The sequence below is a fragment of the Calidris pugnax genome, unplaced genomic scaffold, assembly GCF_001431845.1.
Source record: "Calidris pugnax isolate Ruff unplaced genomic scaffold, ASM143184v1 scaffold63, whole genome shotgun sequence".
Classification (NCBI taxonomy): domain Eukaryota; kingdom Metazoa; phylum Chordata; class Aves; order Charadriiformes; family Scolopacidae; genus Calidris; species Calidris pugnax.
In genome coordinates this window covers 1948883-1975073 of record NW_015090852.1, presented here as the reverse complement: position 1 = coordinate 1975073, position 26191 = coordinate 1948883, and the positions used below count along the sequence as shown (strand labels likewise).

General features: G+C 42.8%; 1 protein-coding gene across 1 annotated transcript in view; it reads right to left on the bottom strand.

Annotated features, from left to right (window-relative positions):
* The window catches only part of XPR1 (xenotropic and polytropic retrovirus receptor 1), a 116223-nt gene that overhangs the window by 14900 nt on the left and 75132 nt on the right, over nt 1–26191 (bottom strand). The window contains exons 3-10 of the mRNA XM_014943484.1: nt 20380–20603; nt 15896–16045; nt 15415–15498; nt 14818–14899; nt 11110–11297; nt 10698–10877; nt 6287–6452; nt 4354–4545 (exon numbers count right to left, since the gene is read on the bottom strand). Coding sequence (XP_014798970.1) covers nt 4354–4545; nt 6287–6452; nt 10698–10877; nt 11110–11297; nt 14818–14899; nt 15415–15498; nt 15896–16045; nt 20380–20603 — 1266 coding nt within the window. The remainder of the gene's footprint in view (nt 1–4353; nt 4546–6286; nt 6453–10697; nt 10878–11109; nt 11298–14817; nt 14900–15414; nt 15499–15895; nt 16046–20379; nt 20604–26191) is intronic.

Below are 26191 nucleotides of genomic sequence, written 5' to 3'. Positions count from 1 at the left end.
TTTGGGGTACCTGGAACAGGTATGGGAGGAGTACAGAAGAGATGCTTACTCAAGGTTCCAGGTCACATGGATTAACTTTGGAAAAATTCAGAAGTTAATAAATAGCTGGATACTACCCGGACCACAAGGATTCCATTGAATAAGTGCAATGTGCAAATCAAACTGACAACGAAAACTTGCATAAACCATCTTTCAGTTAAAGGATAAAGTCCCAGACAGCCAATTTTAACCTAGTTCAGAAGTTAATAAATAGCTGGATACTACCCAGACCACAAGGATTCCATTGAATAAGGTGTGCAAATCAAACTGATGATGAAAACTTGCATAAACCATCTTTCCTCTCAGTTAAAGGATAAAATCCCAGACAGCCAATTTTAACCTAGCACTTGTGTTCAGCTCAGTAACGCGTTCCTGAAAAAAACCAAGGTGAACACACAAATGCTCACACCGGAACAGCAAATCCCACAAAACGAGGAAAAGATAGAGTAAAAAAGCACTCGAGTAGCTCAGTTCTTCAAGCACAGAAGCCAAATCTACATTCTACGCGAGTCAGATCTTTCTGATGACACCAAGTAAGCGAAAGGCACCAAGGTAAGAGAAAACTGACAGACGGCAGCAAAACCGAGAGCCATCTCATTTTACAGAGAATAACGTTGGAGCATAAATCATGCATAATGCTTAAGAAGCGACGGGCACTCCTGGAGCCGTACAACACAACTCCAGTTGCACTGTTTCTCAGAAGAGCTGAACACCTAAATATAACAATCTTATCTTACGAAGCCTGAACCGGGTCGGAGTGAGGAATGAGAGCAAGGCTGGCTATTCCAGGTATGTCGATGTGCCTTCTTAAATGCAAGTACAATTTGTACAAGAGGGGATCCCTGTGGAAGGCTACGGTAAGCTGGACTGAAGTGGAAGCAGCTCTGCTGGTCCGTTTGTCAAGAAAAGCACACGTGCTTTTGGCAAAGTGAAAACACCGCAAAGAGTAGTGGTGTGTGTGTCAAAATAAGGCTGCAGCTGGGGTAAACATTCTGCTGCAGACTCCTTAATCACTTGTTTCCCCAGCACCACCCAGGTTTCGGTAGGGATTACCCAAGGCAATGCAATGTGCAGTTGGCTGGCTCTGGGGAAGGCTGCTCAGAACTGCCAGGGAAGTGAAGGGCAGGAGCCGGGGCAGGGACCGGCGGCACGCACCCCAGTTGCTAGGTAGCTTAGAGTTACAGCTATGCCTCATTTGCCTGTGCAAACATACCCCACAGGACTGTATTTACAGAAGGCGGCCTTTGCTTCCCATTCCTTTGAGCGAAATAAAAATACTGAGAATTCTTCCTTTGGGAGCTCAGCAACAGTTGTCCTTGGGTTACTGCTGTCGTCCCTGAAATGTGATTGCGTTTCTGAGCGGTGGCAAAGACAGCAGCTCGAGTTGACACTCGGCCACACAACCGTGGAAGGGACCTTTAAGATCATCTAGTCCAACCCTCAACTTAACTCTGATTAAAAAAAAAAGAAAACCATACATCCCCACATCACTAAACTGTCTCTAAGCGCTATGATTATGTTATAGGGGTAAGCGCTAATAAGCTCTATGGTATGGGGTAGCTACTCTCACTTCAGCTTCACTAATTCGGATAATACCTAAATATCAAAACAATAGGCTGGAGTTAACTCCGTAAAACTGTCCTAGTTCCAGGACAACAGGATTGCAAGTTTTGGAAGGAAAACCTAAACAGAATTTACTTACGTATCTCACTGGTCTAACATCCCAACTGCAATTAGCAGAGAAAATTGCATGCAGCTTCTAAAGCAAAAGGAAGAAAAGTAAAGAAATGGCTTCTCCAAGGGAAGAAAGAATCAGAATTATGCACCGACTGGGCATTATGAATTATTAAACAGTGGTATTTTGGGGAAACTGGGATCCTTGTCAAAAGCCCACATTACAGCATGTTACTGGGGGGAAACCTTCGCTACAGGAGGTTTGGAGAAGGGAGTACCACGTGTGACTAGAGGCAGCATACATCACTTAAACATAATAAGGTGGCATTTGTACATTTAGTTTGAGTTGTTTTCCAGCAAGCGTACAAAAACACCGCACAAGAATGCTGTAAGCACGTTCTTCACAAATTAGCTGGCTCTCAATGCCAACAAACCCTCCTAGCACACAGTCCATCTTCACACAGCTGGCAGACGCAAGCTAAAAACCTACAGACCAGCTACAAATAATTCCGTTTTCAAAGCAAGAGAGGAAGATAAGCCTTTTCAGAGGGCTGTGACGTCCCCAGGACTCCCAAGTAGAGAACAGGCTCTGGTGTACTGTTAACCTGACCTCCCAAGAAAAGGCCATCAATTACCCTCTTGTCCTGGCAGCAGAAAGCTGTCATTCCAGAGGTATAAGTCATAGGCTTGCAAAGACAGGCATGAAAGACTGGTTAAATAAAACTCTTGTTACCACAGCGATTAATAGGTTCCCTACTTAAAGTCATTTAGAGCAGGTCTAAGGAGCAAGGTTCTTTACCAACTTGACACTTGTTTTGGGCACTTTCTTAACAGCAAGTGGCTACCCCCAACAGATGTTTTGTAGGTAAGAGATGGGTGTTTGTCTCTGCTGTCCTCAGGCAGACACGGAGAAGGTGTGGGCGAGCAGCGCGTCTATTTTCAACAGTAACATCATAACAACTTGATGATAGACCATCTGATTCCAAGTTCAAAAAGAACTGGGAATCTATGTAAAGCACATAGATAAAATTGGATTCTTAACAGGTACAACATATTAGGAAGTGCATTTATGGCAGGACTGGGAATAAGCCTGCAGGGCTGAGAAGACACAGCAAGATCTTCAGGCAGCCCTCTCAAAAAAACATTGCTACAAGCCCAGGCACAGTGACATTTACAAAAATCTGTGCTAACGTGTCATTTCCAAAGCCCAGGAAGCTTCCAAATTTATTTGTGTGATACCAACAACTACGTGCTATTGACTCCCACTAACAAAACCGGACAGACAAAAGCTGGGAGTCACGAACATCTCTCAGCAATTGGAACAAGCCCCGTGCCTGGCTCGTAAACACCTCATTACAGCCCACTCCCTGCCAGGCTTGAAAGAGCAGACAACAGCTATGTATGGCAGCAATGAGAACAAGGGGTCAGCAGGACTGGCACGGGGGGCAAACTTCAAGGGGAGCTGGAAGAGGTCAAACTCTTCCCCCGGACGGTCTGATAGATGCTGGTTTTCCTCTTGGTTCCAAACCAACCTCAACCTTCCTGCAGGAGGTTCTGCCAGAGTGTCCCCCTTGGGAAGGAGAAGCATTAGTCAGCCTCCCCAGAGCAGGCACTGTATATAAAAGCATATAAGCAGTGACTAGAGCCAGGCAATCTCTATGTGTCTCATCCCAGGGTTTGGGCGCTGGTGACTAACTGGACTGCAGGGCTGGAACTGAAGAGCTGCAGAATGTCACCGAGCAAACAAGCTCAAATGGGAACAAGCTCTGGAAAAACAGCTGGGGAAACAGCCATTTCTTGACCACAGGAAGGTTTCTAACAACACTGCCACCCCTCCAAAAACCCAGCATGTTCACTAGACCCGTGCCTTGAACACCTCTCCCGGCCCCGCCACAATCATATTTCAGGGTAAGTAATTGCTCACAAGCCCGTGCAGTTGCTAATTTCTGGAGATATAGGAGGCATATAATAAAAGAATACAGCTCTTAGGAATTCATAACAATGAAAGGCAGGGCGACTGCCTCAAGTGCAGAAACTAAAAGCTTTTTCCTTCAGAACAAGAACAGAATCGAGTAATTGTCGTTTCCAGGGAGATGGGGAACTTGAGGGATCAGAGCTCAATCTGCAGTTAAATGGATTGGAAACAACTCCCTGCCAGTTGCAGAAAAAACATGGATAAAAACACATAGGAAAATCCAGAGAGAGCATTTTCCCAGCACTGTGCACAGCTCCCCACATTCAGGGGTGATGGACCAACTTTATTTAGATGATCCAGGTGAGCTATTCATGAATGCCAAGGGAGAAGTATTTCCTATGTTACCCTTTCCTTATACATCTCCCATTCAAACTGCCCTTCACAACAAGAACTGACAGGTATTTCAGTTTTCTCCTTTCGAGAGAGACACTTGAAAATTCTCTCTCACACTGCAGTTCTAAGCAGACCAGGTACATGAAAAATACCCAAGAGAAGACAGTAAAATGCTCTGTGCCAGCCAGGCAGGCTTTGCCTTTCCACTGAGATGTTTCACAGGTGCCAAAGGACAGAAGTTCATGTTTCAACGCGATGCCAAATTCTGAGCTTCTCCCATGTAAAAAGCAAATCCCCATGACCTGCAAAGGATTTTCCAAAGTAACCAATACCTTTGTGAGTGCTGTAAAGGGCTGCAAATGTCACCACGAAGAAGGTGGTGGAATATTTTCCAGCGTTAACCAGATGAAAGGCCCGTTTGTTATCACGGTAACGGCGCAGGCACTGGATGAATCGCAACCAAGCAGGGATGCACTGGACAACTGCTCTCACTCCGTAGGAGTAGCTGTAACAAATCTGATTATCTGCAAGAAAAGAAGTTTCAGAGACACAGAATCAGCAAGTTGAAGAACTCCTATCATCTTCCTTTCTGTAGGAGCAATATCACTTGACATGAAAGCAATTCCCCATCAATGTCTCGTACTTAGGCACACACACATTCAGAACAGGGAGAAGGTCACCAGCAGAAAGCATCCTGAAGCCCTTAACTTCATCTCGGAGGTATTCAGGTGACATGACATCAGTAACACATCCAGCAAGATCATCATCTAACTCTTTCCCTGCTGCCAGTAAAATTAACACGCGTGAAGATTAGAAATAATCTATTTTTAAATTTATTTTGTGCTGTTGGCAGTACTGTGAATAATCAAATTAAGGATGGAATTACAAAAGGCCTTCGACAGTGAATTTTTGTGCATAAATGGGAGAGCATTTCCAAACTCTGCAGGACACCTCAAAAAGACTGGTTTGCCTAAGATGTCCTTGACCCATTTTTTTTGTATGTTGTAATAGGAAAAAACATATTTCAGTATGTGTTTGGGGTTTTTTTTGTTGGTTTATTTGGTTGGGTTTTGTTGTTGGTTTGTTTTTTTTTAAAAGCACAGCCAGGACATAGCCCTGGTTTCAACAACTGGGGTGAGAGGCAACTACACCAACAGGACATTGTGTCACACCCCTGATGTTTGAAAGCCTTTTTTTTTTGTTTTATTGAGAAAATGACCAGGAAAACCCCAGCTTTGCCTCAAACCCCCAAGTACGCCCACCAGACGTAAACAAAACACCCCACTAAAAAACATTTGTTTCTTATTCAGAGTAACAGAGACAAGTTATTAGCTGATATTTATCCCAAAGCACTGCGCTATCATTCCACTGTTTGGGTTAGAAGAGGACAAGTTGTTATCCACTCAGATGCTTAATTTATTTTATTTTTAATAAATAAATATTTAGTTACTTGCAACACTGTCTTCAAGGGAAGAGAAAGATCAGACAGATTGGAATAACGAAGTGAACGCTGATGCTTATTGAAGCATACTGCAAATTCTTTCATCAGCTGTCAAAACCATCAGACAGCACGACTTGCCAGCAGTCACTGCTCAAAATGGAAAGACAACAGCTCAGCCCAGGAGGAGACAGGTACGATTTTGCCACTGGGAAGGCCAAAGTCAAAATTCATATGCGAGTTCTGCAGCTCTTCTGGTTAGAAAGGAGAGAAGAGACAGAGCAGGCACAACCCTGGCATCACAGCATCAACTCTAATTGAATATGGGGTGGCACTAACAAGCCCTAAGGGAATTTCTCCATTCTCTCTTGCTTTAGGTTGCTGTGATGGAGCTCGTAAGAAGCAGGCTACAAGCACAGAAAATTGTGGTCAACAAGCTCAAGCAACTCATTTTCATGCCAAGCAACGGGAACAGGCTAAAAGCAAATACATGGTTAAACCACGATGAAATAAAACAACAGTGCCAGGAAAATGGATTCTTCTTTCCAATCAAGTGGTGCTGCCTCTAAATTCTCTGATGAACATACAAGTCAGGCCAAAAGACTGAATTAGGAAATGAACACTGATGTGAAATTCCATTTCTCTGGATGGAAGTAAGAAAGAGGAGAATCTCTCTAATGCTGTGTTTACAAGAAATGCCAATTATTTTAGCTTCCTATGTCATCGGTAGCCCTCTTCAAAACAGATAGGTGATTACGAAGTTGCTTTGCTCAGTGTTTTTCAGGTCATTTTGACTACATCCGCCCGGGTCATCAGCATTACTCTACCTGTATTTGCCAGAAGTCCATTGTTGTCCTCCCACTGAACCTCAAAGCTGTAGAAGCAGATCATGTATTCCAGATCCATGAGTATCACGACCAGGCTGTTGAGCTGATCAGCCAGCCAGAAATCTGCGAAGCCCACCTTGTGGAAGGGAGCAGTGAACACTCGAAACTGTCAGGGGAAAAAAAAAAAAAAAAGGAATAATTCATTACATAGTGTCAAAGACATCTAAATGCAGTGGCAGGACATCGCAGCATTGAACAAATATGGAAATAACAAATGTTTGAAGATTTATTGCTGACCTTTTGCTCCTGCTGACAAAAAAGATAACTGTCTCCTCATTTTTAGTGCAGATAACATCCCTGCTTTTCTCCTCCTGTATACAAATATTCATGTCCCCCCCACCTTTTTGTGTTTTTACTGGCAGAAGAGCCCAGTCTCCTCCAACCAAGCCCTTTCCCAGAAACTCCCAGTCTCTGCTCTCCACAGCTCTCCTCATTTTGATCAGCGCTTTCTTTCATTTATGTCATGTCTATTGACATCTTCCACACTTACCTCCCCCCTCACACTTAATGTCAGTTAGATTATAGACCCTCAGCATGGCCATTAGGGTGATCATTGCTCGGTTTACTTAACACATTAGTTGTTCTTGGGTGTTAGAAGTTGAGACGAGGGTTACTGCTGGATCTCCCAAAGCCTCTAGCAGGGAAAGAGTTAAAGAAAGGGCAGAGGAAATCCTATTGCCTGTCAATTAGGCTCCCCCTCAATCCCAGTCCACTTTCCCTCTAAGCCTTAACAGCAGTTTTGCTACTTTCAAACCAGACAGTTTTCACGGGCCATTACCTTTGATTACAACTCTCTCTACCCAGTTAGTTATAGTTACTAACAGCCAATTTCTCAAAGAGCCAGCACCATCCTGCAGTTCAGAGATTTATGAGCCTTTAAATTAATGAAAGCACAGGCTAACACTGATCTTTTATATTGCTCTCCTTATTAACCTAAAGGCTACACAGCTATGGAAACCCAGGAAAGGACTGACACATTCCCATCAGCTTGTAATGCCAATTTAAGGCTCTGGTCCTAAATTTCCAAGCCAAATAGGGGATTAAGATTTAGTGGCATAAAGCAGATACGGATCTTGACCCAGAAAGCACTGTGCTCACGTAGGAGGGCACCTATTACAAAGGCTCAGACAGGGCCAGCTGTTAGGGAGGTCTGTCCTCAAAGTCACCCAGCTCCAGACCAGGCACTGCAGAGGCCAGAGAAGGCACAGCAGCCCTCCTTTGCCTTTTTACAAATCCCCCTCAATACTATCCTTTACCTGTTTCATCACAGACCTTTTGTTTTGTTTTGTTTTTCTGAAACAAAGGCCATTGAAAACAAACGAAATGTGGAAAGAGCTTTACAGATAGATCTCCCTGGAAAATGAAGAAATTGATAAAATGCACGTTGTTATTTAATTTAGGGAGGGACATGATGACAGCGTGAAACTTTGAAGAAAGAGTAGAAGCTTTCCACCTAAAGTTTACAGAAGACAAGGAATCAGCAGACACAACCTCGCTAAGGTACTGGTATCTCAGCCAACTATCCTAAATAACCCGAGACACTTTTTGAACCCTCCTAACCCGGCACTGTGGTTTCCTACTGCTGCCACACAGTGCCCTGGCACAGCTGGAATTGCAGCCCCACTTCCAGAAGGTGCTGGCAGGTACCACAGGCAACTCCTCACTTCCCAGCTGAGAACCCTCTGCGACGTCCTCCAGTAAAGATGGACCATCACTTCCAGAAGGTGCTGGCAGGTACCACAGGCAACTCCTCACTTCCCAGCTGAGAACCCTCTGCGACGTCCTCCAGTAAAGATGGACCATGAGAATAAAGTCATAAAATACCAAAAGCTGCGGCTGAACCTCAGTTTCAAGTCATCTGTGGCAATTATCTATGAACAGCTCCACAACCCAAGCACAGACTTCCTGGTGCTGATCACTGCAGTTTTACTAAGTGCTGAGCCAGTAGATACTTGAGCTGGAGCTAAACACTTCCTAGATTTTCACCTCTCGCAGACGGGCTCCCTGCAGTTGTTTTGCCGTCTCGGCGCCCTGCGGAGAACGTGGGGACCCAGACAGACACCGTGCCATCCCCTGGGCTCAGATCCGATTCCTCAGCCTACACAAATGCACTCGTGGGCTCCTCATCCGGCAGTGAAAGGGCAAAAGACACTCACCTAAGCATTACTGACACTTGTATATATTTAAACTGCTACTGCTCAGTGTTTTTTTTTATATAAATTTACATGAAGTAGGCGAGAAAGAAGAGCCTAGCAGGGGAATTAAGCTTACTACGGGATGAATAACTTCTTTTCACTCAGAGGAAGATGAATTCAAATGCAACTTGCAGTTCCCCGGGTATTATCAAAAGACATCATCAACATTATCATCAACAAGCAGTTGTTGATGATCACGGCTGGATGCAGCAAGTCTCCCAGATCCATCAGGAAATGCTACAACACACCGAAGTACGCTCCTGATTTGGTTCTTGAAGAATTGAAGGTGCCAGTAATGCTCTGCTACACCCGATAAGTCAGACTTCATTTTGACATTTGGAAACAAATCCTATCAAGTATGTGAAGGAAGAGGCTCACCAAACCAAAATCTGTGTGAACACCACAGTTCTAAGAATTGGGGCTATTTAAAGCTCCTTTCAACCAGATAGCTGCTGGCGACTGCATGGACAAATAAAATACACCCAACTGGCCAATTACTGAATTTCACTGAATTTCACTGAATTTCTAGAGTTGGAAGGGACCATAGAGATCATCTAGTCCAACTCCCCTGCTGAAGCAGGATTGCCTAGAGCTAGAGCATGAAATTAGAAACGCCTAACAGCTACTCTTTATGTGGTTTGCCTGGCCTCTTTTTTTTCTTTTTCCCCTTCCCCCTTCTGCATAACACACAGTCAGAAGTACTGTGTCATTTTCCACCATTAAGGTGATCTGGCATTTTGATGAAGCTTTTTTCCCCCAGGAGACCTTGGGATGAATTGGCCTCTGCACACTCAGAGGTGTGCCTGTGTGGCAGACTGCAGTGTAATCGAGAGAGAGCTGGGATACAGCCAGCACTGAAAACTGCCTAAGAGCTCTGTGAAGACTGAGAATCTTACCCCGTTAAGATATTAAGGTAAATTAGCACAGATATTGCACTTCCAGTGCTTCCCCTAGCACCAAGGGACAGCAGTAAGACTAATGAGGCTTGGGACTAAAGGTATATCTAGGAGAGATGGCTGAATGCTGGGAGGCAAGAAAGGAAGAAAGTGAAACAGCAGTAAGCTAGCAAATCAAATACCAGAGGTAAGCCCACGGAGGTTAACTAGCTGTGTGCATACCTGCACGCACACGCTTGAAGCATGATTCTACCTTTCATCTTTGTCACGTTCCAGATAAAGTTAATTGTTTTAGCTGGCATTAAAATGATTCCACGAATAACATCCTCCAGCCAAACCCTCTTCCGCCTGATGCTTTCCGAGCTCTGGCATTAAAATGATTCCACGAATAACATCAGCCAGCCAAACCCTCTTCCGTCTGATGCTGAGCGGTTCCAGCAAGAATAAGGTATCGAGGGAACCAACTCGATTAAAGTCAATTTAAAAGGGCATATAGGGTGGGAATGAACATTTGAAACAGCCGTTTGGGAAGAAACTTATGAGCTATCCAACAAGTTTGAAAACTGTTCTTTTGGAGCTCCCACCTATAACTGGAACACTGAAGTAGCACACATACTTACATCTAATTTACCAGATTTATCTTACATGGAAAGTAGGAGCTGGGTGTAAAATAAACAGTTTGTTTAAGACCACAAACAGATGTGCTGGAAAAAAGCACAAACACAACTTCATAAACAGTTTGTTTAAGACCACAAACAGATTTGCTGGAAAAAAAGCCCACCCACAAACACAATTTTAAAAGCAGTAACCTTTGCAAAGGTTCCCTCTCCCATTACTGAACCCTCTCAATGTTGCCACTCGCCCAGTTTGGGCTGAGGAGCATCCTCACAGCCTTGCCTTGGAAGCACTCTAACCCTAATCAAACTGTTTCGCTGCATTAAGGAAAACCAAGGAAAGATATCCAAGTGTTTCTGTATGTGCAAAAGCAGGTATACAGCTGCCTATAAGAAGATTAACAAGTAGCTACTTGCAATATAAAGATTATGATAGACTGCTACAGGCAAGCAGAAGTTGCTGGTGTAAACCCATGCTCAACAGCCATTTGAAGTCAATACCTTATCAGCTTTGCTCCACAAATGCACAGTGGTACAAGCATTCCTCTTTCCTGAAGATTACTGACACTTGTAGATATTTAAACTGCTACCGCTCAGTGGGTTTTTTTATATACATTTATTTATTTAAAACAGGTTTGAGACTTACCAATAGTTTGAGCAGCCAAAAACGGGACTTGTAATATAAGGTTTTGGTAGGGTTGATGAGAAAAAGCAACATGAAGCCGTACAAGATGAGTGGATTCACCTGCATAGGGATGTAGGTGAATTTACCATATATACATGACAGCAGGCTCAGGCACCACAAAACCCCCAGGAAGCCAGCAATCTACGGAAAGAGAGAAAAAACACAGAGATACCTTAGGAAAATACGGCTCCGAAACCTACAATGAATTCTCATTATAAGAAAAGGGAGAGCAGTGCTCAATCCTGTAATCTAATCAGACTTCAGCAACTTCCTCTTCTAATTGTATTAGAACTCCTTGCCAGGAAACGGTGCAGGATTTACCCTCCCGATACGCCGCACAGCTCAACCACTCCTACAATCCCTTCTTGTTTACCTCAAAGAGATGTTGGTGGGACAAGTTGCTGCGGGGATTGAGTTCGAAGATGAGGACGTGATTCACTCCAGCCTGTCTCCAGCCATACGTGTTGATACCCAGGAGAAAGAGGAATTCTATCAGGAGGAAGCCACCTCGATAGATTCTCACCAGTGGCCACACATTTGGTCCATCTATATAAGCCACACCTGGCAAAGACAAAAAACGAAACGACCTCAGGGACAGCACAAGCCACCTCACAAAGCAAATCTGTGCTCCACTGCTTCATGCTGGTGCTCAGATGCTCGGCTGCACCCTGTGAAAACAGGGTACCCTCGTACGCACCTGCATGTTCCAGCAAGCAGAGGACTTTTTGCCCAGCCTGTCAGAGCATTTAGGAGCATTCCAGGGAAAATTCACTCTCCAGCCAGTGTGGTCGGGTCGTTAGCAGCTTCTTAAGTCCCCTGTCACACACTAGAGGCACGAGGGACAGCACGAGCGTAAATCGTGACTATATGCACTTAAATGCTCTGGCTTAATGGAGATGAAATCCCAACAGACAGATACACGGATGCTTCTGCTCCCCACAAAACCAAGAAGGGCCATTTGCAGCATTTAAAACAAAGCTAAACTGCGCCTCATCACTGAACTCAATGCAACTGTAATGTAATACATATTCTTAACCAGCAATATAATATCCAGCCGCACCCAAACAGAAAACCCAACACAAGGCAGCACTAGTGGAAAGCCTGTTGCTTCCTTTGTTCAGTCTTTAGCGTTTTGGAAACAAATTTGATTAATTTCAAACAACAAGCAGCCTTACACAGCAGCAGCTTTCTCTAGCACAAGCCTCTTTGCAAAATGCTGTCCGCCGGTTGCCTGATACAGGTTTTATGATAAAAGCACAAATAAAACGGTTATTTAAATCCTCAGTTTCATTAAGTGTTTCTCACCCACGTGCTTTTTAAGAGGGGAAAAAAAGAACATGCGGTTTTACAGAATTGATGCTGAGAATTTATTCCCACAAACCTTCCTGTCTAAATTACAGCCACAAGTTTTCCAAACTTTTCTTCAGAGAAAATATATCCATAACAAGTTTCAAGTGTCCAGCATCTGTACTTTATATACATAAAATTGTGGAGGAAAACTGCAAGGAACAATGACTCAAGAACTGTTGCTTTAAATTTAAAACTTGAAGAGACTATTAGGATTCAGGCAAAATAGAGTCAATTTTGGACAGAAATATCACACACCCTGAAGAAGCTGAAAGAAATTACTCTTAAATATGGAATCGCAAAAGCAGCGATTTCAAATTCTAATCTGAAATGCCTGCAGACAAAACCAAGGGAGGAGCTTCCAAGCAGGACAGAATAGCCCAAAAAATACTGAATAAGAAATGACGAGACGAATAGGACAGCCGTGCTGTGTGCTAGCCGGGACAGAACACCCAGACAAAGGTTTATCCTGAGGTGAACACAGTTCTATATGACAGTACAGTATATGACTTCCATAGCTAATGCCTGCTAATCTTATTTCTGGACTCTCAGGGTGGTAGAGGACCATAATTGCAGTGTGGAACAGCAGCTGGTTCTGGAGGAAAAGCAGATACTGAACAGTACAAGTGGCTGAGATACTAACACACAGAAGCTAAAATTATCTCTTTATGTTCTCTCCTCGGATACTAAGACCCCATCTACTGTAGCTTCCACAGTGCCAAGCTTAGATTTGAGTCCCTTTTCACGTTTCCTAACTGAACCATTTTCTTCACTACCGCTGAGCAGTTTGGCTGAAGACCCCCAAGAACCCCACTTGCAGGGAAGTGCCCAGCAAAGGTGTACAAGGTCTCAAACCAGCACGACCCAGTCCAGGGCTCTGTCCCACAGCCCCAAGGCAAAGTGATTTTTCCATTCATACACCGTTTCCACTTAAATCCAATAGAAGTGAAGACACCTCCTGGCATCAGCAGCTACGTGACACTCAATCCACTCATCCCTTTAGCACGTGCAGGCTCTGAACAAGGTGCTCAGAGAGGAAGATGTCCCTGGTGACATGGCACCACAGCCAAATTCTCAAGCAGAGGCAGGGCACTGCTGCAGCAAGAGTCTTGAGATTTTGCATGAAATCTCACAGGTTTCTGCTTAAACACATGCCCATCTCCATGAACGGTCAACCTCAGCTACACACTGCCTTGGCATCTAGGAAAGCTGACACAGAAAGTGAGGCTTCTTGAGGGTGAAACCCTCCTGAGATCCACACGTAGCACTTGCAGCCTTTAACAGGCCCCAGCTTATTATGAGCTCATCTCTGTAAAACAGTGCTGTTCTACTTTTAAAATCATGCAATACAGAAGTGGGTTATTATTAGAAGTCATCTCCTAATGCTGTTTCACAGAGGCTACACGTAGCACACTAAGATCCTATCTTAGTCAATCAAGCCATAAAAACAATTTGGCAAATGTAGCATAGAGGTTAGCAAACTCATATCCAATTAAAAACAAACACTTTGCAGTTTGAATACAGTTTTTGTCCAACATCTGCAGTAATGTACAGGTATCAGATCATGCCTGCTGATACAAATACACCTATTATTCACACCAGTTTAGTAATGTCAGCTTTAGAGATATAATCATTTTTATGAATTCATTCTCACAACTGTTTCACTTTTTCATTCTTAATACCGAGAGATAAAGCAAACACAATTGGCTTGAATGGTATTTGCATCTCACATAGAGATCAAGCATGTAAGTTACAGAAAAAAAAAGATGCAATGAATAAAGAACAGCTTATACACATTAAACAGACCCTTCACACAGTCGGGTCAACTTTCTGCCTCTACCACAGCAAGACCAAAAGGGAAGAACTGCAAACAGCTTCTCAAACAGAGGAATTTTATCCCAAGAGATGACTGGATCCAATTACAGAAACATCTGATTAAAAATTCTTTTAAGTCAAAAACAGAGACATGGGCTTTCCCTAATGCAAGAGCTCGTAGGTTGATTTGTTAAGCCTTTTCCTTTGTACTGCTTAAGCAAGTTACAACACTACTGAAATCACAGACACAATTAGTAAAGCCACTTGTGATTAAGCGCTGTATCAGGATCTATGGTACTAACATGGCTTTTACTCTAATCAGAGTCCAAACTCAGAAGGTGTAAAGCAGAATAAAACCAAGGCCTGGGATGTGCAATAATTTATGGTAGCTTTTAAACTATCTTGCCAAAATCTGCCAGCAAGAAAAAAAAACACCAATTCATTCCATTAATAGGCAGCAGGCATTGAAATCCTAGAAAGTTCTACATGAAAACGTCCCAAGTGGCATGGTGCTCACATGGCTCTGTGTCTGGTCTCATTCTCTGTAGGCAGGCAGCACCATCCAAAATTTAAGTTCCCACCTCTCAAGGTGGGAAAGGGTTGTGAGTTCACAGAACAATAACCGAAATTTGGCTTTATACGTGGATGTCGTACCTCCAGAGCATCCTTTCAAGAGTAAGGAAGAAACCAGGAGAAAAAAAAAAACCATAATATGTTCAAAGGCCAAAATTTGTGTATCTAACATCTCACAACTTTGAACTGAGCAGAACTAATAACTCCCAACAGCGTGATCTGACTCAGAATGATTTAACCCAGAACATCCTGACCAACCCAGTTCAGATCCAGGCCTTCACTGAGTGACGAGGACATATCCATACCAGGGTGTGAGAGCCAGACGTGTCCAGCTGAGGATACCCACCTGAAAGTATGACCGTGATGTTCAGTGCAATGAACAACCCACAGAACAATCCAACCCTGAATGTAGTCCAGGCTGGTACAGGCTGTGAACAAAGCAACGGTGGAATTCAGGTGGGGTAAACAGGTTATCAGTAAAGTCAGATTAATTTGCAGAGTAAACTTAAAATCAGGGATACAGTGTTCCGATCTCTGACGCACTCTTCCTCTTGAAATGAGGTTTGTTTTTTTTTTCTTAACTGAAAATGCTGCATAATTTTCTTGCTTATGTTGTTGCTGTGTGGAAACAGAGCTTGGGCGTCTCAATGCCCTTTGAAAAATATGACAGACCACATAAACACTAAGCATATGTTATTATTAGCACAAATTTCCTTTTACTATTTATCTCAGCCCTTCATTACCTCGTCTGCAAGCATTAGGAATTGTAAGTAAGCTATTTCCAAACCTTCCGGAACTAAAGCAGATTATGTGACCATGCCCCCCCCTCACAATTTGCGGAGCGTGCTAACATCAATTATTTTCACTATGTTCAAATGTTGAATCTAATTTGGCACCTTGACAAGCTGGAGAAGCAGCTTCGCTACCTAACTCCATCCCTCACCTGAGCTGCTCCCAAAGGTGGAACACGCAAACGTTTCATAGCCTTCTGTCTGTCTCCATCTTCTAACTCATTGGTCACCACTTCCTGAGGAGATAAAGATACACATCACAGAAGTTCATTCTAATGATAAGCACACGGTACTGCATGAAAACAAAACAAAAAACCAAAACCAAAGCAGTTGATTTCCATGTTATATTTGAGACCTGGCCCAACAATCTTCTAATACACAGTAACAAAGACATGAAAAGCTCTCCACAGTGCATCAAGTTACTACACAACGCAGCTAATCCTGGCTTAGACTGCAGAGTTACCAGCTGAAAAGAATATATCCAAGCTTATGTAAACAGTGCCGGAAATCAGTAGCATTTCAAAAATCAATTAATAGTTGTCTTGGTGGTGAATACAAGCTATAAAGAGGACAAAACCTTATAGGAATCAGTAGTAAATTGAAGAAGAGCCGTGCCCAGACTAGCGTCGTTACCTCTGTTTCGGAGATAAGCTGGTTGATCTTCTTGCAGGTGTAGAAGGGTGCCACCTCCACCTCGGCCACCCGCCATTCTGCCCCCCGCGCCGTCTCCAGGTTCTTGTCATGTTTCTTTAGGATTTTGCGGAAGCCGGTGAAATTCAGGTTCTGCAGAGGAGGGAAAACAGTTACCGGCTTTTTAACCTCTGTCAGCTCCCAAGAAAGTTTCAGGTTCTGCAGAGGAGGGAAAACAGTTACTGGCTTTTAACCTCTGTCAGCTCCCAGGAAAGTCAAATGGTTATGCTTCCAGAGCTAGCAAAAATGGACTAGTTAATAAGAAGAATCAAAATTATTACATCTATTGTCCAGAAGTTTTTGACTTATTACTTCATTAGAAATAATACATATCCCTTGAAAATAACAGAAAAAAAAATATGTGGGATTCAAGGGCATCAAAAGAGGTAACTTATTTGCAGGGAACTACCTAAACCTCATATTCCCTGAAAAGCCAAATCACTGCCACTTCCCTCCTTAATGCAGGAAGCGACAACATTCCTGATGAAACCTCACTGAAGATAAATAACCTGTGGACGTACTCAAAGCTTGAATGCTTAAGGTTATTTCAAGACACGCTCCCTCTGTCTGGGCACACCTTACCCAGTATGTCCCATCTACTGCAACCCAGCAACTGGTCTCTGGATTAGCAATAACTGTAATGAGCTCTTAACAAAAACATAAAAGTGCAGAAAGACTACGTTTTGTCCCAACTCCCACAGTTACTACCAGTCCTTCAAAGGGTTTTCCCTTCTGAAAAGGTTAAGCTACTGACTTTGACTAGTTTCTTTGAACTTTACATTGGCTCCAAATCAAGTTCTCCAGGTGAGTGCGTTAGGGAAGGGAAACCCTTGTACAACGGAAAAATTGTGAAAAAGTTTTAAATGCTGCAGATGAAATCCAGACAAGCACATCTCCACAACAGCACCCTTTTCCACAGAGGACATGGCAGGATGACTGTAAAACTAGTTTAGGATTGCAGGCGTGGGAGAAGCAACTCTCTAGTCTGTCAAGATAAGCACACGATGCTGCATTAAAATAAGAATTAACGGTTGATTTCCAAGTTACATGTGAGCCCTGACCCAACACTCTTCTAATGCACAGACTGGCAAAGCTCATCACACTGCAGACAACTACTGTGACAAGATGCATTGGAAATCCTGCATTTCATGACACAGAAACCACTACTGGAAAGACTCAACATTTCATTTAAGCAACAGCGAGAACACAGAGAGACCACGGCAAGATTCACGTCTAAAAAAGCTTAGGAAGTAGCTTGGAAAGAAAAACAAAGAAAACGGCAAAATCCAGCGTCTTGCTGAGAGGCGCCAACTACTCACTGAAATTATTTTCAATCTAATTATGCTTAGAGTGATTTAATACCAGACCCCTACCATATAGGTGAGGAAATGAGGCTAGGGAGACAGGCACAGGAAGCCAATGCATTAACAATCTGAGTTATTACAGACAAGAGATTTTAATTACTTTCTATTGGAAAAGCCAACCCCCCACCCTAAGGAGAGCAGATCTGAAATATCAGAAATTTGAAATGAAAAATGCAAGAGAATGATGATTTTGGTCAGAGATTTTTCTGTAGCCCCAAAGGACCATCATATTATCTGTCCTGTGTGCAATCACAGCCTAACTCTGGTGTGCCTCGGCCCGTCGGGGCATGGGTACACCAGACACCCTAGAGCCTCTCCAGTGGTGTTTCATCCACTGGCTGCAAAAAATTCTGCAACCCCAACGTGCATGATAAAAACACCGTTGGTTACAGGTGGTACTTCCCACAAGGAACCCACAGTGAGGGAACTCTGCAACAAAACAGTCAAACATCATTTACCCAGTCAGGTGTTTTGCTATTCTGGCTGCTCGTGATGCTTTTATTTGGCAAGGGGCTTTCTCCAAGCCCGACTTCTGTTTCTGCTGGATACTAATCGAATCCATTGAAGTGGATCAGCTAATGGTATGTTTTGTCATTAAAGGCGGAAAAAACCAAACAGTGCAACTTATGCAATAACGTAATGATGGATCAATTAGAATCAAACAGTGGAGTCAAAAATCTTTGTTCATATACAAGTGCATTAGGGAATGCACCAGCAAGGAAAATGCACAGCAGTTTAGTAAGACTGATTCAGCCTCTGTCATTTGTCCCATGAATGTACTACATTGCATACAGTATATATGTAAGTAAATACTATATACTTAATTCCTCAAGATTTTTTTGTTCTAAAAGGCAGTATTTCAATTAAATAATTTATTTATATATGTAGGCACTCTAGAATGATATATTACTGTTTAAGTTCAATCATTGGCAAATTAAGCAACAGCTGCCGTGGAGACAAGTTATAGTTTCACCTGATGTTTGGTTTGCGTACCTTATGAATGAACACAGGCAACTTTTCCTCTTGCTTCAGTCCTAACAGACTGAGGAATTTGTTTCACGTGGCTTTTCCTTGCTTAGTTACCCAACCCAAGACTTCAGCATTTCATCAAAGTCATAGTTTGATATTTATAATGCCGCTGTTGACTTCACTTTACCTCCTACATGAAGGCCTCAGCTACATCATCTTCCCACCAGGTTATTGTTTTTCCTCTCCAAAATTGCAAGAGCTTAAATATTCCCAGTTCTTATATTCTAAGTTCAAAAGTGATTAAGAATACTATTCTAGGATTTGGTTTTATGTCTGTTTTAGTACTTGTATTCCTTGTCTGCAACTTCAAGACCATTTTGAACCAATTTGTCTCGTTCTGTCTTCAAGGATATGTTATAGAAAGATCTGCTCCTTTCGAAAACTGTGAAAGCTATCAAATCCAGATGGACTTTACATCAATATTTAGTATGCATATAATGGACCTGGACTCATGGGAGCAAAAATCTAAGTGTGCAAGATGCCCTTCTTTACTGATGAACAGTAGGAAAAGATTTTGCCAAAGGAATGACCTATGTCATCCCCTATTTAAATTCTTCATCGAGGCTCAGAAGTGATTTTTTTGTATCCGAGAGCAAGAGCTTGCTTTTTTTTGTTTGTGGTTTTTGGTTTTTTGTAAAAAAGTGAAGAAATTATGGCAGGTGATACTGCTTCACTCCATTCATGAAAGCTACAGAAATTCTACCTTTCCCAGGATTTTAAACCAGAAACTCCAACAGGTAAAGGACTTTATTGAGAAATTAATAAACAGTTTCCAGGCACCTGCTTAAAGACATACATCTCTTTAGGAGGGGAACAAACAGTCCGAATTTTGGAAGAATTTCGTTTTTTTCCATACTGCAGAGTGGTATTCAAGTAATTCTTATGGTGAAATTTGTTTAGTAAAAATCTCCAGTACAACGCTGGTAAAGATCTAAATATAGATGTAGTGTATTTAAGTTCAATCATTCTTATTTAACAAGCTAAAACCCCTCACAGTAAGACATTTAAAAGCATTTCAGAGTATTTAACACCAAAAGAGCTAGCCCCACAAAAAAGATCTTAACAGTTTCATATTTTTATTTGAAGATTTTTGGAACAGAATCAGCAACTGCAATATTTACCATGGCCTTTCATGCCAGAAATCCAAGTACAATAAAGATTTGGTCTTTTCGTACTTCAAGGCAAACAAACCTGTATCCTACAGAATTAAAAACATTTTTTTTTTTAAATTGATGTTTTAACAAGAAATTCTGAGACAGCAAGGTCACAGTCACTACCATGGTAACATCAAGAGGAAAGACTACGTTAGCATTTCAGGTTTCATTAAAAACATTAGATAAAAGAGCTTCTTCCCCAACTTGCCAGCTCCAGCCCTGCGCAGAACAACACGCTACAGAAGAAGGAGGTCCCGATGTGACTTCATGTTCTGGCCATGGCTGGGCCAAGTGTGCTAGGGTCAGCCAGCCCCCAAAAAAAAGGCAGAAGGTCCTTCTGCAGGTCAGCTTAGCATTTCTCAATGCCCAACAAAAGGCACCAAGGCGTACGCTGCTAGGCATCTGCCTTTTCTTTAAAAAGAAATTTCTTTAAAAAGAAATAAAAAACTACCAACAAAAGGCACCAAGGCGTACGCTGCTATCATCTGCCTTTTCTTTAAAAATGTTTGGAGATCCCAAAATAAAAAAAGAAATAAAAAACTGGCTTAACGAGGGGCAATGGCTTGAAGCTGGAGGGGAACAGATTTAGACTGGAGATTAGGAGAGGGTTCTTCACTGTGAGGGTGGTGGAGCACTGGAACAGGTTGCCCAGGGAGGTGGTTGAGGCCCCTTCCCTGAAGATATTCAAGGTGAGGCCTGACTAGGCCTGACTAGTTGGGGTTGTCCCTGCTGACTGTGGGGGGGTTGGACTAGATGACCTTTGGAGGTCCCTTCCGGCCTGGACAACTCTATGACTCTATAACTCAAGGATACACAGAGCAGAAGTACAGAGACATTTACACTCAGGTCTTTGTAAAACCGCCCCTTTTTGTGCAGGTACCTGGTAGTTCTGCAGTAAGATGAGGCTGAGGTAGAGCTCGCTGAAGGCCAATTTCAGATCTTTGATATTCCTATGCTGGACACGCTCTTCGTGGGACAGGTGGAAGACGGGCTTTCTGCGCCGCTGCAGCGTGGAAGCCCCGCTGGCTTCTTTCTGTGCATCCAAAGTCGACTGTAACTCAGTCCGGAGGGTAGTAAACCTGCGCTGAGCTTCCGCAAGCTTTTCTGTCAGCAAGAAAAGGGAGAAGTCAGATGTAGCAGGGTCAGGGTATGTAGATGTAGCAGAAGTCAGGGTAGCAACTTGCCTACCGAGCCCCCAAAAACCATACCTTTTCCTCAAGTAACATGCCTGCAGGTAAAAATCACTGCATTGAGTAACCTATGGCATGGCCACCCCCAGCTAAATGTTAAATTCAACACCTCTGCATATATCTTTTTTTATGAAGCTCCTTCTCATCAAAGGTTTTAATGCACTCCTACCTATAACATACACTCTCACCAAAAAAACCAAAGCCATCACGTCAGACAGGTGTTAATTAATATATTCAGATCAAGGGGCTGTCCCTTCAGCACAGACAGCATTGGAAATGAACTCGGACCTCTCGACTCGATGATTGAAGGATTGGAGCATCTCCCTTACGAAGAAAGACAGAGAGCTGGGACTCTTTAGTCTGGAGAAGAGAAGGCTGAGGGGAGACCTTATTAATGCCTACAAGTATCTCAAGGGTGGGTTGAAGGAGGAGGGAGCCAGACTCTTTTCAGTGGTTCCCAGTGAGAGGACGAGGGGCAACGGGCACAAGTTGGAACATAAGAGGTTCCACTCAAATATGAGGAGAAACTTCTTCACAGTGAGGGTGACAGAGCCCTGGAACAGGCTGCCCAGGGAGGGTGTGGAGTCCCCTTCTTTGGAGATTTTCAAGACCCACCTGGATGCAGTCCTGAGTGGCATGATCTGACATGCTCTGGGTGGTCCTGCTTTAGCAGGGGAGTTGGACTAGATGATCTCTATGGTCCCTTCCAACTCTAAAAATTCAGTGAAATTCAGTGACTCCCACCCCAGACCTGATTTTCTAGAGGATGCTGATTCCAGGAGTGTGCAAACACCCGTTACGGATGGAAGAAGCCCGACCTGCTCAGCTGCCCACCCGTCCCTACGGGCTATAAACCAGCAGAGGGACACAGGGACTGGCAGAGCCGCTGCTGGGCAGAGATAGGGTCTCACCCAAATACCAAAGCAGTGACCACACGTCTGCTCCGCGGGCAAAGGAAAGCCGCTCGCCTCTCTCAAATAAAGCAAACACACAAGAAGCATTAGGGGAAAAAAAAACCACCCTGTTAGACAATATTATGAAACTTGACAGTAAGCAAAGCGCTCTTCATATCTCTGCACCCACTACTGACTACGTGTTTGCTATCTTTTTATATGACACCAAAGAAATCAAAGGCAAAAGAAAAAAAAAAAAAAAACAAAACACAACCCATTTCAAATGCGACGCTGAATTTTGGAGCTCAGAGAGCAACGCGACCCTTCTGCCAAGCTCCCGGTGACAGACAAACACAGCTTCTGCTTTGATCAGGAGTTACAACACGACTCGCTGCCATACGTGATCCGCTGTAATAATTTTATGCCGTTTTTCCTCAGTTTAGGCTCACGCAGGTTAGAAGCACTGCCTCATTATGTACTGATTAAAGGCACAGTCAACTGAATTTAAATACCATTTTGATGTGTTTTCAGAACGAGTCAGTCTCTTCCTCACATCTCAGGTCTGAAAAAGGTGTTCCTTTAAACATGCTGCTTTATGTAGTTTCTGAAAATAATCTTTTAGGCTGAATAACTAACTTCTTATGCTAAAAACAGCATATTTGACACCATTATCTTTCTCTTTATCCTCTAGGACTAGTTCCTTCCAGGCTTTCTTCCCCCACTACAGCTTCAGTCATAGCTTTGGCATCTCTGTTGATAAGCTCCATCGCAGACCCTGGGCACTGGAGTTGGCCAGGAAAACGCCGAGCAGGTTGATGGTGTTGGGGCATATGGCTGGGAGCTGGAGCCACCAGGAACCACCCAGCAGGACACACACCACTGCACCAGAAACCACAACCCAAAGCTCTGCCCAACAGTCCCCTGGCTATCAATTTAATTCTTTGCATTAGTATCTTATGTAACAACTGAATGGTAATTCTCAATTGCTCCCCCCAAGAAGTACGACTTATTCTTATGGGGGCAATTCTGACCTTTTCCTCAGACTTAATAAATTCTGGTTAATTTTAAGAGCAAAACTCCTCTGTAAATAATTCTACAGTGCTCTGCATAAGGTGCTTTTCAGAAGGAGAATGCGAACAGAAAACGGGGATCAATATATAAACCTCAAGTATGAAGGAGCCTCAAACTCTCTATAACTTTCTTGATTATAAGCTTTATTAAAGCGAGAGGTTTTAAAAAGACAGGAAAGGGCAACTCCTCTCTGACAACTCCTTACAGCTGCAAGGACTCCACTGAACAGAGGCGATGCAGCCTGCAGAGAGAAGTGCCTGCCCACAGCCTCCAACCACACAAGGTCAGACCGCACAAACAATCATCTCTCCCCACTTTGGGAACTCTCTCTGGAAGAAGTAACAGATATCTGTTAGAGTAGCTGTTAGAACCAAAAGCCTTCATATAAATAAACCTCACAAGTTCACACTCTATATTCAAAACGTTACATTAAATCATCTGGTGATACACTGAGAAGTCTTTTGGATCAAATTATTAAATATGGAAGAGTTTAAATTTACATCTTTCAATTGAAAGCACCATTCCATTGTCTTTATGTCCAGAAAAATCTTTAAATAGTTTCATTAGGCTGATGGGTTTTAAGAAAAGATTACATTTTGAAATGATTATAAAACTATTCCAAACAGTTTTGCAGTTTTTCATATCTGTTTGCAAACCACCATCCATAAAAAAGCATCATCCCCAAATACAAACATTCTTCTTAATTATGCACTGCTGAAGAGAGTCATGTGTTGAATCCCATGCAGCCTTCTCCATCCACAGGGGAGGACCACAGTCCTCTGAGGATAAGGCTTTAAAGACCACCAAACCAGTCCAATAATGACCTGCCACTCCTCGGAAATGGTAGCCCTGCCACCTTCTTCTCCCTCCTGCCCATTCTGTTGCACTGACTCCAGTTACCCAGTCGACAAATCATTTCATTTTAAGGTAGTATATCATCAGCAAGTTTCATTGCAGAAGCAAAATAAGACAGAATGTATCCTGCTATTCTTAAAGCCTCCTAGGGAATTGCCTAGGGAAGTGGCAAAGCAGAACGGAAATTAATTTCTCAATTTGCAACATATTCCGAAATATTTGAAAAGACATTCACGGCTATCACTAATTCAGCACTCCGAGAAGTCACTTTTAAAAAAAATATGCCGCTCAAAAGAGTTAGAAAAAAGCAGCATACACTTCAAAACTGGAACCATTCTTCTGTTGTGGCATTTTGCACGACCTGATGCCCATTGAGTATTTGACTCAAGTGTAAACTTATGGCAAAGACTAAGGAGAAATCTAAAACCAACAGAGGCAGGCTTCAACAAAAATGCTTGCAATAAAGAAGCAGCTTTGCCTAAAAATACCTTCTAGATCCTGAATATAAATGACCACCTAAAGATATCACCTCAACTATGCAATCCTAAATTGTTTTGGACTCTGTTTTCCAAGTTTAAAGAAAAGTTCACACATACGGATCATTAAAAAGCTATCACACTAGGAGCTAGGGAAATTTCCCCTCAAGTTTACATGGTCGTGAGCAAACTCTGTTTCACCAGGCAGGAGGTAATCAAACAGCTCATACCTGCTCCCAGCGACCCAGCTCAGGGCATTCGAGGCAGGCTCTTTTAGCACTCCTGCCTTTTCCTACTTTTACACATCATTCTTAATACTTTGCTTACCGAGTTAAAGCCACAGCTTCCTACTAAGAATAAAACCAGCTGCTAAATGAACCACAAAAATGGTACTAGCTAAACCGTAGCTCAAGCAGAGCCTGATGATGCTGATTTATAAATACACCAAACCTCGCCTCTAGAAGATCCCAAACACAAACCAAAACTGGCCACAAACAGAACTTTAGCACTTGAACAGGCATTCGTCCACTGGAACCATCTGAAAATTTTACTGCCATTCTTTTTGCTTTCAATTGAGTATAGCTTTTCTTGAGCATAGTCCAAATAAGCACAAACTGTTTATCAAATCAGATGTAGTTAATGGCAGTTTTCCTTCCTATCGAGCCGGGCCAAATGTCTGGGGAATTAAGGCCATGTTTGACGAGAGCCGACAAGCTGAGCAAGGCAAAGGCATTTTGCAGCAGGAGCTCCAACCCCCAGCACTCTGGGGAGCCGGGGAGGAGTTGGGGTCTTGGCCAGCCCCAGAGGACAGGGTTGTCCACACTGTGGCAACCCCTGGCAATGCTCACCTGAAAGACGAGGAGGAAATGAAGCAGAGATCAACAGAAAGCTTAGCTTTCTTGAAAATGGAGAATATTTATTGTCGTAAAGACAAGTGTGCAATAAGCCATATAATAAGCCTATAATAAATAGGATGTACCAGGTCATAATCCAAGCCAACACATGCCTGGAGTTACAATAGGGTCCAACGTGACACATTGCTGACATGATGAAGAGGAACCACCGAGAGAACGTTTCTTGATGTAGCTTAATGCTAATAACTCTAATAAAGGGTTTCTGTACTATTAAAGTCACGTCGCTCTTCTGCAAATAAAAGACTTATTTTAATCTTATCACAAGAGATTTTCAAATTACATGTATTCTCTCCTGTAACTTTTTGAAATGACAGCAAGTTGAAAAAAAACCCAACTCTGTCCTATATTATTAATGCCATTTTAAACAATGCTGAAATGGGTGCGTATATGTGGGTGCACGTGTGCTAGCAGGTCCTCATTAGGGAAAATTACAATCTGTATTGTGCATCTGAATTGACAGAACTTCCTCCACAGAGTCTAGCTTGTAGTACCCGGGACCTCTTATTAGATCAGCTGATGTAAGTAGAAAAGTAAGACAAGTTTCTGAGCACAAAAGCCTTACCTCAGATCTGGGATAGAAACAGAAGATCTCACAGGGGAAAAAAAACAAACTCTGAGAACAACTGAGTTCTGAGGTGAGCACAAAAGCCTTACCTCAGATCTGGGACAGAAACAGAAGATCTCACAAGGAAAAAAACCAAACTCTGAGAACAACTGAGTTCTGAGCTAGGTACGTATGAATTGCATGTAGAAAAATGCCTATAAAGTGTAAAACCCAGCTAGCCTAATAAAACATATTAGGCTACTGTATTGTGCTGCAAAAGCCTGCTTATAGCACCAAGTTCATATATCAACATGTCAAGAGAAAGTATAGCAGAAGTCAATGCATCATTGTATCCATATTTAAACGCTTTTCCCGTTGAAAATCCATTTTAAACCTTACCAAAAGAGGCTGAAAACCAGCTGAAGTGTAATGGTGGGTGGCACTGGAGCACATCATTACTAAGCCTTTTGTAGCAACATTACAGGGTGAATTTCCAATTATCCCATTCTGAAGTTTATTTTCAAAACACAGGGTGGGAAAGCAAACTTTCCCAGGGAAAACAACAAACAATAGCACTTTGAAATATAACCCCTAGGCATCCCTACTCTTACCACCATTACATTTTTACTCCATTTACTAAGGAGGGTTTTATACACAGCCGATGACAAATTGCTACCGGCTGATCTTCTCCAGAAAGTTGCAAGAGTTTAAGTAAGAGTTAAGTGTTTAAAAATTTGTTGGACACATCA